The sequence below is a fragment of the Equus quagga genome, chromosome 10, assembly GCF_021613505.1.
Source record: "Equus quagga isolate Etosha38 chromosome 10, UCLA_HA_Equagga_1.0, whole genome shotgun sequence".
Taxonomy (NCBI): Eukaryota; Metazoa; Chordata; class Mammalia; order Perissodactyla; family Equidae; genus Equus; species Equus quagga.
In genome coordinates, this window is record NC_060276.1 from 65,133,976 (window position 1) to 65,147,235 (window position 13,260).

Below are 13,260 nucleotides of genomic sequence, written 5' to 3' on the forward strand. Positions count from 1 at the left end.
AAGAATCTGAGAGGAACTTGAACCAGGATTTAAATACGGGTTCTGGCCTAGGTGTTTGCAGCATGTCACCTCAGATAAGTCATATAACCTCTCTGATCTCTAGTTTCTTCATATGTGTTTTTCCTTTCCTAGCTCAGAAGGTTATTTGTAAATTTAACTTATTATGGGCACATATGACCATGCTTCAAAAACTATAAAGAATCTTACAAGGAAAAGCAAAGTAATATTACTATTGAGGTTAGAGGTGAGAAGGTAAAAAATGAGCTTGGACTAAGAAAATAAAAACCTGCACCGCCATTCATCACGCTGGCATAACCACACACGGATAAAGCCAGCTGAACAGTTGACAGGAAACAATTATTTCTCCCAAGGACACACTGCAGCTGAAAAGTTTCATAACAACTCCCTTCTTGAGTAACTACAGCTTTCTTATTCACTGACAACTTTGTCCTCTAAAATCACAGACTATCAGAAAATTTTCTGTTGGAAATTGTACCAGAAAGAATAAAACATTCAGCTCTTGCCTGGGGAATATAAGTCACTTTGACCCAGAGAAGCAGCTTTGAAATACAAACGAAGTGCAGAGATTCAGATAAGGAGTTTCTGGACAAAATATTACACATCTATCTTACCTTAGTAGTTTCCAAGAAAACAAAACTATTGGTCAATTTCTGCATTCCAGGATCTGATGTTGACCCCTTTACACACACCCTACTTTGCTTTAAAGCTAACAAGACATGGCTTCATTTAAATTTAATTTAAATTTCAACTAAACTTCTTCTTTCCCCCAAATCTTATAATAACTCCATCTTTTCCTTTGGAGAGATGCGCCATGATTCTCCTGACGTGCAATCTCCCTCACGGCAATGGTTCAATGATCTTAACTTTGTCAGACTACAGGTTTGTCCCTGATGGTCTTATGCTGATTGGGCTGAGGCAGAGGGAAAACAGATGATGACACAAGTAGAGAAACAAATGACCCTGTACTTGTCAAACAAATGACTGCTTACATCCTCAAGATCTCCTTATAGTCCAAGATGTACTCCAAGCTGAAGCTTTAGTCTTCACATTATTGTTGCAGGCCATAAAAAGGAGGAATGACAGAGAGGAGAAGAGGAGCAGAAGGGACCTCCAGCAGATGAATTAGCTTCCTTTAAGCAACTTTCCTATAAGATCCACAAAACAAACTTCAGATTACATCCTATTAGACAGAACTTAGTCATACGGCTAAACCTAGCTCAAAGACGGGTTAGCAACTATGACCTTTTAACCCAATCATCAATATGTTCAGCTACAATTTGGAGTTATTTAAAAGAAGGGGAAAGTCGATGTTGGGTAGGCAACTAGCAGTCTCAGCCATATGCAGGACCACTGTAGATAGTTGTGCAGGTTTATTCAGTGCATGACTCCATTAACATAAACCAAAATGTGAACGGCATCCTTTGGAGTTAGTTGTTCAATGTGGTGGCCTCAGCTACAGAGCAGTATACTACTTGAAAGCCATGTGAATGAGAAGTAAGTGAAAGGAGAAGAGGAAGACGCGAGACATTGCCAAGATTTTAAGCCAGAATGATGGAAAAAATTATGATAAAAAAATGTGTATACAGAAGGAGGCACAGGTTAGGGAAGAGAGGAGAGTAATATGATTGGTTTGAGATAGCATATATACAAGTCAAATGCCTCATGTGCTGCAGGCCTTTAAAAAAACCTGGAGCCTTAATGATAGCCATATTCCACTTTATAAAGGTGATCTCATATACCTAGTGTTATGACTGCAAACGCCTGTAGAAAAGTAGGCATTTGCCCAGTGGATCTTGTTCGTGAATTAGCTTAACTCCTACTACCCAGTGTGGAATGGCCTTCAAAATGTAAAATTATTTGGACCATCATTTTTCTTTTCTAACATATCCCTGTCTGGATGGAGAGAACAACAACGGAAAACTTTTGGATCTTACTTCAACCTGATTGTTCAGTGTCTCGATTGTGATCCCAGTGTATTGGAATTATGCCTGATATATAGTAGGTATTTCCTTTGCTCATCTATTAAAAAATATTAAGACTCCACTATATGCCAGCCAGACATTGATCTAGGTGCTAGGCATACAACAGCAAACAAAACAGACAATGTTCCTGCCCTCCAGGGTGAGGGTGGAGGGGACAGTGATGAGTTATAATGAAAAATACAAGGTAAGGGGATAGAGAGTGCCAAGGGAGGTGTTATTTTAAATAAAGAGGTCAGGTAAGACCTCTCTATTAAGGTGATATTTGAGTAGATATCTTTGAGAAATGAATTAGTATCATATGGATATCTGTGGGAAAAGCTTACCGAGCAGAGGAAATATCAAGTCTAAAGGCCCTGAGGCTGAAGGCAGGAGCAACAGAGTAATGAGTCACAGAAAAAGGTGGCAGGGATCTTGAAGAGAATGATTACCCTTTAAGTCATGGTAAAGACAATATGTAAAGGTGTTTAGGAAAAGAATGAATACAGAAACAAATGAATGAACGAATGATAAAGTGAACTCCAGGATCAGATGAAATATTTCAAACTTGTTTGAGTAAATTATAACTTTGTTGGTAATGGCATTGCTAGAACATTTCCTTGAAGAAAAACAGCTATTTTCTTTTATTATATACATAATCCAAATAATTCTATAATGATTCCACGTTAATCCATTCTCTCTCTTACACTGTGCTGGACTAATTTAGAATAAATTTAAGAGTATCAAGTTTCAGAGCTGAGGTCCAAGTCCATTCTATGTGAATCTGTAAGGTTTACTGTGTGGCATATAACACTTCCCCACCTAAAGGCTGAACCAACCTGTCACTTGTACAGTTTCTCATCTAACCTAGAGCAAGTTTAATGTCCTAAACTCATTGCAGATTATAAAGAAATGAATAGCCTTTCTGTGTCCAGAATAGATGGATTTCTTTTTAACTAACAATAAATAATGCATAGATTATATTGTCTAAATGAAGAACACAATAGTAAGTGACATGTTTTTATTCCAACATAATGCATTTTAATCACTTAAAAGAAGTAATGAAGAGTCCAAAGGAGAAGCTTGTTATTTCAGACCATATTGACACAGTGTCCAAGAACATGAATTCAAGAAGTCAACTGTACAGTTAGGAATTCACTGAGCACCAGGGTCACAGAATGGAAATCTCCTTCTAGAATTTGAGAAATGAATAAACTGAAGTTAATGAATATGTGCAGGAGACACCAATAACTATTTACCTGCTGTGACAGAGACTGGCTGGGTAGTCCAATAAAAGCTTTGGCTCCTCATCTTCCTGGGCACACACATAGATTAAATTTTCCACCCTCTTTTGCAATTCAGTGTAAGAGCACTGAGTTCTATTTGACAGGCTATCAGTAGAAGATGTGTATCAGTTCTAGGACAGGCCAATGAAAATCAATAAACAATCTTTCATGGGCTTCCCCTTCCCTGGCAACGTAGTTGGCAGTAAGTAATAAGTAATTAAAAATTTCTTTGTGGGTTCTGATTTCCATATTTTTAAAAAATGAGCATAGATTTGCTTTTTAATCACAAAAAGGCACTAAAAGTTCTACCATAAATTTCCTTAGCAAACTTTATCAATGTCCTTGTATATGTTTAAGTTCTATCTTCCCCACTAGATTGTTAACATACACGGTGTGTAGTATCCACTCCATAAATATATTTAAGTAAATGAATGAATGCAAGAATCAGGTCGAAACAATCCATCCAGAATAAATGCTTAATATTGAATTTACTCAATATGGCATATCGTTTGATCTTCCTTAAACAGTTTTCACTATATCACTAGCCAGAAATTAAAATAAACTTCCAGTATCTTGCCACTACCAACTAAATTAGATCTAAAATCCTTAGCCTGGGATTCAAAACCTCTCCAAGCCTAAATTTCCTAATGTGTAAAATGGGATTAATAATGCCTACATGTTAGGGATAAGATGGACGTAGGGCATCTAACTCAGCATCTAGGGCTCATTATTGGTGCCCACACTGTGAATCAAATACATATTTTCAACCTCATCCAATTCTCCTGTATACATACATCCTATTACTCATACTTCAGTCAACCTACACTAATCACTATTCCTTAAATATACCCTAAAGGACTATTTCCTGAGTCTCTATCATTTGAATATACAGTCGTGAAGTCTGCTACAATTGAACATCAGCTGAAAATATTATTTGTGATTATTTACTATTGTGATTATATAAGAAAATTCCCATTTTTTAGAGATGCACACTGAAATAAATAAAAGTGAAATGATATGATGTTTGAGATTTGTTTTAAAATGCTTCAATAAAGAAAAAAGGATAAATGAAGCAAAGGCGTCAAAATCTTGATAGCTATTTAATCTGGGTAACAGGTATATAGGGGTTCATTATTTCTACTTTTGTCTATGTTTAAAGTTTTCATAATAAAAAAAAGACAATTTAAAATAAATGTACCATTGGTGAGTGCGAGCTCGGCAGGTGAGCAAGTGTCCTTAGAGTTCATGATCTCATCCAGGATTAAGAGGCAATAAACTTATTCCGATGGGTGGCGGGGCACGAGGGAGAATTCCCTTGTTTATCTTCCCTAAACCAAAGGATGGCAGGTAAGCCTCAGTGACTTTGGGGGAGAAAAATGACCTTAAGATTGACAAACTTTTTAGAAGTCTTAGTTTTTTTAGTAAAAAGCCAAGAACATGTGCATTTTAAATTATTGTGATTTCAATTTTTAAACATTATCTAAATTTTCAAAATTGTGTAAGTTTGGCAAGATATACTTCAATGTAAATAGAAAGGATGTCATAAGAATCCTAAATCAAAGGTCCATCCTCTCTAAGTTAAGGCAGTTTTATTTCCTTTATTCTCTTTACAATGTAAAGATCAATTAGTAATAGATATTAGAGCTTTCAATGATTTAGCCTAAAAAAACTTTTATGCAAGTTTCAGGAAGATAGAGTAAAGCCTTAAAAATAAAAAATAAATAATAAAAAACACTTGAGGAAAATGTGTCAGCCAAATCTCAGTTCATAAGAAAGGTTAAGAAACTAAAATATAACTTTAAAACTCAAGACAGTGATATCCTATAGTGATTATACTGCAATGCTTTTTAAACAAGTATCAGTCGCATACGCAACAAGGAATCTCTTGCAGACACAGAAGGAAAAAGACAAAGAAAAATTGAAAATATTCTGAGGAGCTTAAACTAGCTCAGTGCATCACTCCACAATAGAATGCTCTTACTTACGATTATTAAATACTTTGATTCCTCATCCAAATTATTTGTCTCTATTCTAGCAAGAAGCTGATTCTAGAGTAGGAATGTGGATTTTGGAAAAACAATGAGATTCATAATCAAAAGATGTGGATCTCCATCCCAATACCACCATGTATGTGATGGAGGGCAAACTACTTTATGACTTAAGTCTCTGTTTTTCAATTTATAATATGATAACATAAATACTGACTTCAAGAAAGTGGAATTTATGTTGAGGAATTCAGAGAAACCCTGAGTAGAGCAGGGAAAATCTAAAGCTAGCCAGTTATATATGGTCATTATGTGAGAGCAGTACAATTCAGGAGACCAACAACATGTAGATATTTATAATGTTTCCATAATTCTAGAGATAAAAACATGTAGGCATGGAGAAATGACCATTCATATAACATACATTCATGCCTTAATTCTGAATGATCACTTAAGATATTGACTATCTGAATAAAGAATATATGAGAGCAACTGTGGTGTACCAATGTGGGGTAGTGAGAATCGCCCATACTGAGTGCAAGCAAAAAATGTTGTATTATCTGTAGAAAACCCAAAAACAGTAATGGAACCAAAAAACACCTGGTCTGCTTTAATTATCACCATGCTGCGGCAATTTTAAACAATGTCAGTGATAAAATATACCTCTCCAGAAAAACCTTTTCATGGTCTAAGGTCTAGTCAATTGATAAAGTTACTGTTAAGTTTTATTAATATATATGTAAGCTTCAAATGAGCACATATTCATTAATAAGCATTGTACATATAGAGAACTCTCCGTTATATGAATGACACCTGACACACACAGACCCAGCTAACAAGCTCCTTCGAAGAGTAAGTTCAAAATGGTTTAGAATCACTGAAGCCCATTTTAGGTGCAATTCATGTCTCCAATCATCTGGTACAATATATCCTTGTTTAAACTATAGTTTCAAAATAAATCATGACAGTGCAGTGAATGTCTCCACTTTTGGAGCCTGGCCTGATATCATCCCCCAAATAATTCAGAGCAAGGGCCCAAATCTCAAACTTCCTGGCCTCTAACTAACTACAATGTTACCACCTATCAATAGGATCACCCCCACCTTCCAGTTCCCAATAACATGTTCCTTACTTCCTTTTGAGCCCTCAGGAGCGGCATCCTTAAAGTCCATATTTCCACTGACAGTTTGTTCAAGGCAATTTAGGCTTTCTCTATCATGCTCCTCAAAGTCCTTCCAGTCTCCACTCACTGCCTGATTCCAAAGCCACTCCCACATTTTAGGTACTTGTTACAGCAGCATTCCACTTCCAGTACCAAAGTCTGTAGCAGTTTTCTACTGCTCTGTAACAAATTACCACATATTTAGTGGCTTAAGACAACACCCATTATTATCTCAGTCCTCTGGGTCAGGAGTCCAAATATGGCTTAACCGGGTCCTCTGCTCACGGTCTCACAAGGCTAAAATCACAGTATTAGCCAGGACTGCAATCTTATCTGAGGCTTGAGGCCTCTTGCAAGCTCACTGGTTATTGGCAAAATTCAGTTCCTTCTAATTGCAGGAGCGAAATCTCCATTTTCTTGCTGGCTGTCAGCCTGGGAGTACTCTCAGCTCCCACAGGCCACCCTCAGGTCTTTGCCACATGGCCCCCTTCTCTCTCAACATGGATGTTTACTTCTTCAAAGCCATCAGGAAAACATCTGCTGCTGCTTCTTGCCTCGTTTAAGGATTCACCTGATTAGGCCAGACCCACTCAGGATAATCTCCTTTTTGATTAACTCAAAATCAAATGGTTAGTAACTTAAACACAGGAATGAAATCCCCTCATATTCACAAGTCTTTACCACACTAACATGAGAGAATTATACAGAGCATGTATGCTAGGAGTGGGAATCTCGGGGCCGTCTTAAGAATTCTGCCCATTCTTTCCCCTTTAACCTTGGATGATGCCATGGATTCCTGGCCTTACAGTGCATCTGTGTTATTATTCCCCTCCCTTTTCTGTTTTTATCCCCCAGTCCTTGGACAGATGCCTCTTGCTTTAAAGCAGTCTGACTTTCAAAGGTATGTTTCTTATTCTCTGTAAAATCAGAGAGAAGTCTTAAGTCAGTTTTCTTGCTGAGAAACCTGGAAAAGGCCACCACAAGCACAACTGCACGTGGCCAGCAATCTTTCTTCTTCCCCAGTCCCTCTAGCAATGTGTATGGACATGTTTGCAGATATTTAAGAATGTGTGAACTAGAGAAAATTAATACAGTAAAGGAAGTTCTTAATTTTAAAAAGTCTGCCTAGTATGAAGTATTTAACACTCTCTTATCCCTTTAAACATACATTTTTATAAAATGAAAACTCTTACAAATATTTTAAATATTTTTAAGAACTGGCAAAGGAGAATTCAGAGAAACCTACTGTCTTTTGTGCACAATTGTTGCTGCTAGCTGTGTGCATCTCTAGTTCAGCGCTTGCCTAGGAGACAACTCATCAATTAAGTTTCATTTTTATTTTTCTCCTATGTCCACTGGGGAAAAAAAGCCTCATTTCCCCCTCCTTCTCTGCTCTGCTAAATTCTTTCTTGCATGATCCTACTGTAGTTAGACATTTAAGAGTACTTACTGTATGCACTATCAATACTGTGACTTCTTCTAACTAGTTTTAGCAATCAAGGGGACATGCACAAACTTTTATAGATATGTGAAGATAACTGAAACATGCACTCTTAAAAGTCATTAGACGAAAAGGAACTCCCCCTCAACCATATAAAATCAACTGGCCTATTTTTGGGGTATGACAAAATATCATTTAAAAATATGTTCATTTTCTGTTAATGTATAAATGTATGCTATTGTTCATAGCATTATAAAAGGGAAGCCAGCCTACCAGGCTTTATATTTAATTATTAATTCCTGCTAGCTTGGCTACCAGAAGAGATGCAGGTACTGAAGCAGGTCCAGTCTCCGGCTCCTCTAATGTAAACTGGGCTGTGTTCACTAGTCTGACAGGTTCAGGCTGCTGCTATTATCCCCACAGAGCATTTATCAAATCTTTTGCCAGATATATCACAGAAAATCAGAAAGCTATAGTCACTCAAATGGCAAGAGTCAACTCTTAAACCATGTACAACTTAACAGGTTTGAGGGAAATTCACTACAGGAAACAGTGAGAAGCATTAAGAAACAGGCATAAATCATTTTATATAAGACATGGTGAAAAGATTATATACCTGAAAAAAAAAGTAAAGCGTCAAATAATTTTAAATACTTTTTCAAAGTCAATCACAGATATCTAGCCATAAGAACCACGAGAAATTTATTTACAAAATCTCTTACTCAACTGGTGGTGAGAACCAAGAAACTATATACCAGGAAATAATTAACTAAGACACCATTAATAGTCTTCAAGCTAGTTCATGCAAGAGAACAACCAGAGCAACTCCTGATTATGAGGCTAGAAAGATGTCCTTCAATTGCACAAGGACATACACTTAACCACATGGGGTCTTTGCAAGTAGCATCATGGTACTTGTAGGCTCAGTTGAGTCACGGCTTCTAGTATGTTGTTCCCTGTCTACCTTACATAGCTGTTTCCCCACTTTTGTTGATTTCTTTGTTGGCTTCTTTCTCTGTTTCTCCTCCACTGTCAGCTCCTTTCTCTCCTCCATTATTGGCTCCCTTCTCTTCTTTGTCCTTAACACTGGTATAAACTGCTTTGTTACAGCCTTCCCGGTTTCGAGCAATTTCAATGGCAAAAAATTGTATCCTGGGAGCTGAAAGGTGAATAGAATTGATTATTGTCCTAGTCACAGTTACTTCTCTAAACCTACTGAAAATCTATTGACAAAGCAGAACTAACATGCAGAGCACTCCAGTCTAGTCACAAGCTTCAGAGACGTGGAATTCTAATCCGATATTAAATGAGACTGAAAATACGGAGCTATCTTATCTCAGTTACTCAAGAAACAGTAACATAATTTGTAAAGATATAACAAATAAGATGATCCTCAAACTAACTATCCATGTTACTGATTCATTAATAAAACCACATCCCTCACTCTCCTTATAAAGAAACAATTCCAGAGGCAAGAAACTCACCAAAGATAGTGTTTTCCTCAGTGTAGCCCTGAGAACAATCCAGTCTCAGCAAAGTACCATAGTTGAAGTCTTCTACAATCCCGTCAAACTTCAAGCAGAATGGTCTCCACTTCTACAAAGGCAAAAAAGATGCCTTAGCTGACAAATGCAGGAAGCTGGTACAGTCAGGCCAGGAGAGGGGCTTCCACTCTCCCAGTAAGGAAAACCACCATAGTAAAAGAGACTAGGATTGAGCTGATTGCTAGTGTCACTAGCAGCAAGTTTTTGTGCTATCAATTGCGTCCTCAGACTGGTATTTCCCAACATAAATAATATTTTAACCTGACAAGATACTTAAATCCTTGGCTACAGAATTAAAATTTGATTTCTTGAAAAAATTCGGTTTTATTTTTAAGTTATTGGCTAGCTCAGACCAAAATGGTTATTCATCCCCGCTGACACACAAATGCGACAAAGAAGGCAGGAACTAGGCCCAAAGTCAAAGCTAAGTTTTAAGAAAGAAGTCCATCAGTAGAGGCAATTTTCCAAAGATCAGTAACAGACTGCTAAGAGTTACAAGTTTACATTCTTCATAAGCCAAGGGCCTACTCTCAGGGAGAAACTGTGCCCAACTATAAGAGTTTTAGTTCTCTGTAAAAGCACAAGACAATCAAGCAAGCAATGCGAAACTCCAGTTTTCCAGTTATCTATGGCCTGTGATAACGTGAACCTAAATCCAGAGAATGCAAACACCTCCCTGTACCTTATTCACCAATCCTCCATCCAAGACTTCTGGCTAAACTACTCATACAAGTAAATGTATTCCTCCTGGCCTGAAAGGGCTGGGTGGGCAGGGATAAATGTCCAAGGCAAAAAGGAGAAAAAAATAGATTTAATGGACATGAAAAATCCATAAACCAGAAAAACATTTATTTCATAACTTACTTATTAGTTGATTATAACTACATAAAAGCCCTGGTTCTTTATGTATTTTCCTTACAACAAAGCAAAAAGAGTTTAAATGTATAAAAATGTATTCACAATCAATAATTGTTGGTCAGATACTAGGAAATATTTAAGAGAGAGAATTCTTACCTCTTTAGCTGATTCTGATTTGAGCTCTTCTGGGTCCAATACATCTATCCTGAGTTTCTCAAAATTTTCCCGAAACTCAGAATAGATTTGGTCATCCACTTTGGTGAGTTTCAGGAGCTGTGGGTCAACTGATGAAATCAGCTGCCAGACAATAAGACAACATACAGATGTTAGTGTCTAATTTACTACACTCCTATCCTCTCTTCTCCAGAAAACCCCTATGGTTCTCAGGGCAGAAGAATTCATTAGGAAGTACAGACAGCCTAGATCTCAGATGAAATCACGACATAGTTTTAAAGGGTCATAGGGCCTAGCCTAGTGGTGCAGTGGTTAAGTTCACACGTTCTGCTTTGGCTGCCTAGGGTTCCCCGGTTTGGATCCCGGGTACGGACATGTCACTGCTTGTCAAGCCATGCTGTGGTAGGCATCCCACATATAAAGTAGAGGAAGATGGGCACAGATGTTAACTCAGGGACAGTCTTCCTCAGCAAAAAGAGGACTGGTGGCAGATGGTAGCTCAGGGCTAATCTTCCTCAATAAATAAATAAATAAATAAATAAATAAAATGAAAATAAAGGGCCATAATATACTACAATTCCTTCCACCTATTCAAACTCTTTTGGTCCCAGTACTGCCTGGCTATTGCCCTCTGTGGACTGTTCATTCAGTCAAGAAACATTTATTAAGTGCCTACTATGGGCCAGGCACCTTTTTGCCAGTTAGCAACAGAACACTGGGCAAAGAGGCACAACTCGTCATTGTCAAAACAAAATTCACTTCTACTTCCCTCCCGTGCTGCCCCCACCCCGGGTAAGATCTTACAGTAATAAAAACTACCTCTAAAACACAACTGTCTAACTTACTAAGAATAGTGATTAGCAGAGCACCATATATTACAATTACACGTTTAATTCTGCTTCATTCTGAAGACAGACAACTCACCTTGTAGTAGACTTCAGCATGCTGCATTGCTCTCATGGCCCAAGCCATCTCAATATCAGGCTGCAAAGGAGTGAAGAATGCCAGGTCAGCAATCTCCCAATCCCGCTACTAGAGAACAAATTAAGGAAGTCTGTGGATGTCTAGTTAATGCTCAAGAGGGGTACCAAATTTGGTGTTACTGTCAAAGGGTAAAAATTGGACTAATGGATTTGGACAATATAATAATTATTTTGTCCTATGACAACCAAAAGAGGCTCCAGCCTAATAAACAGAATGAGCCACTGGCTATCTTTTCCCAGCAGCTAGCGAAAGCGTGGGAGAGTACATAAAGCAGTAGATAAATAGCCTTCTCAGGACTAAGTTAAATCATTGTCAAACTGAAATAATATACCCACATACACCGAGTTGTTGAAAGGACAAAATAAGATAATGGAAATAAAATTACTCTTCACTTTTAAGAGGGTAGCATATCTTACTCATCTTTTGTTTTTATCAGATAGCCAATTATCCACCCTAAAACACTTAGAAATGAATCAATTCCTTGAAGTAGGCTAGGTTATAAATAAGCTTTACCAAGCCCCCACCACCTGTTCCACTGGAATCTCCCACTCCAAATAAAGAGATCTACTTCACTGATACCAGAAAAAGCCATTTACATTTGTACCTCCATGCCTTAGGCCACGCCCTTTTCCTCAATGCCAATCCGCGTCCTTTGTCCACCAACACTCTGAGGATCCAGTTTGAGATTCACTTCCTCAGTGAAGTCTTCCTCTACTGTCTTGGTTCTTAGGAATTTCTTCCTCAACTAAAATCCTTTGGATCTTATGTCCTGATCCACTCACCTAGCATACATCACATTCTTATTTGATTTGTTATTACTGTTTTCATGTCCCTGTGTCTTGTATCTCAAAATACATCACGTGCTTTCTAGTTAAGGATCTAAACGAGACACAGTATAAGCCAATGCAACTTTCCTGCACAATGGAATCACTCAGGGACCTTTAAAAAATACTGATTCCTGATTCTCACCTCCCAGATATTCTGATTTAATTGGTATGGATTACGAACTAGGCATCGGGATATTTAAAAGCTTCCCAGGTGATTCTTAAGTGCAGCAAAGTTTGGAAACTACTTCCCCTGGCATTGTTCCCGCCTTTGCGGACCAAAAACGTTAGAATGAATTGAAAGGCGCAGTTTCTGGCGGACGTGGAGAGGATCTACAGAAGATATCAGGAGGGGGGATTACAATTTCATGACAGGCCCTGCAGACATCCCAGGCTAACTGAGTGAGTGGGAGCTGCGGACGAGTCATACTTACATCGTTGCTGTAAGATTCGGCTGGGAGAGAAAGAGCATGTGCCACTGACACCAGCTCCCCGGAAACCTGGAAAAGGAAAAAGAGAGGGGAGGGAGAGTTCAAGGATCAGCCCCGCACAGCTTCCCCACTCACCGACCGCACAACAGCGGCTCACCGGCTCCTCCGTTCCACTAGATGCCTCCATGTTGCAGCCCACAAAGCGTGGCTCCAATTTCCCGGAAATGACTTCTGAGCGCCCGTTCCGCGGATCTTGGCGAGGGACGCTCTCATTCACGTGCGCCTGCGCGCACCCTCCCTTGCCTGTAGGCGCCTGTCGTTGGCCCCTCCTCACTCGCTCTGCGCAGACGCAAAGGTGTTGCCTAGTTGCATAGTCTGAGCAGCTTCAGGAATCTGGAGTGGTTAAGTGGTCAGTGATATCGGAGGTGATCATAGGAAAAGCCTGAGTAAAATAATGCAGCTTTCGCGACAGCGCACTCTCCATTTGTGCACGCGGGCACACACACCCACACACAGACTCCCAATACCCCAAAACAAGTAGTGAATCGCAAACAGGCATGCAGCTAGGCAGGGGAGTGGAGTGATGAAGAAT

At 38.7% G+C, this 13,260-nt stretch overlaps 1 protein-coding gene across 3 annotated transcripts; it reads right to left on the minus strand.

Moving 5' to 3' along the window:
• Nucleotides 1-5,591: 5,591 nt before the first annotated feature.
• PBDC1 (polysaccharide biosynthesis domain containing 1) lies at nucleotides 5,592-12,919 on the minus strand. Of its 3 annotated transcripts, none has more exons than XM_046673600.1 (6): nucleotides 12,826-12,919; nucleotides 12,672-12,737; nucleotides 11,354-11,413; nucleotides 10,412-10,552; nucleotides 9,338-9,449; nucleotides 5,592-9,012 (listed from the first exon to the last, which is right to left on the minus strand). In XM_046673600.1, the coding sequence occupies exons 1-6, from the start codon at nucleotides 12,853-12,855 to the stop codon at nucleotides 8,819-8,821; spliced, it is 603 nt and encodes a 200-aa protein (XP_046529556.1). In that variant the 5' UTR covers nucleotides 12,856-12,919; the 3' UTR covers nucleotides 5,592-8,818. The 3 variants fall into 3 exon arrangements, with proteins under 3 accessions (XP_046529556.1, XP_046529558.1, XP_046529559.1); XM_046673602.1 differs by lacking the exon at nucleotides 12,826-12,919 and adding an exon at nucleotides 12,018-12,195 and having other exon boundaries at nucleotides 12,672-12,734; XM_046673603.1 differs by lacking the exon at nucleotides 12,672-12,737 and having other exon boundaries at nucleotides 12,804-12,883.
• Nucleotides 12,920-13,260: the final 341 nt, after the last annotated feature.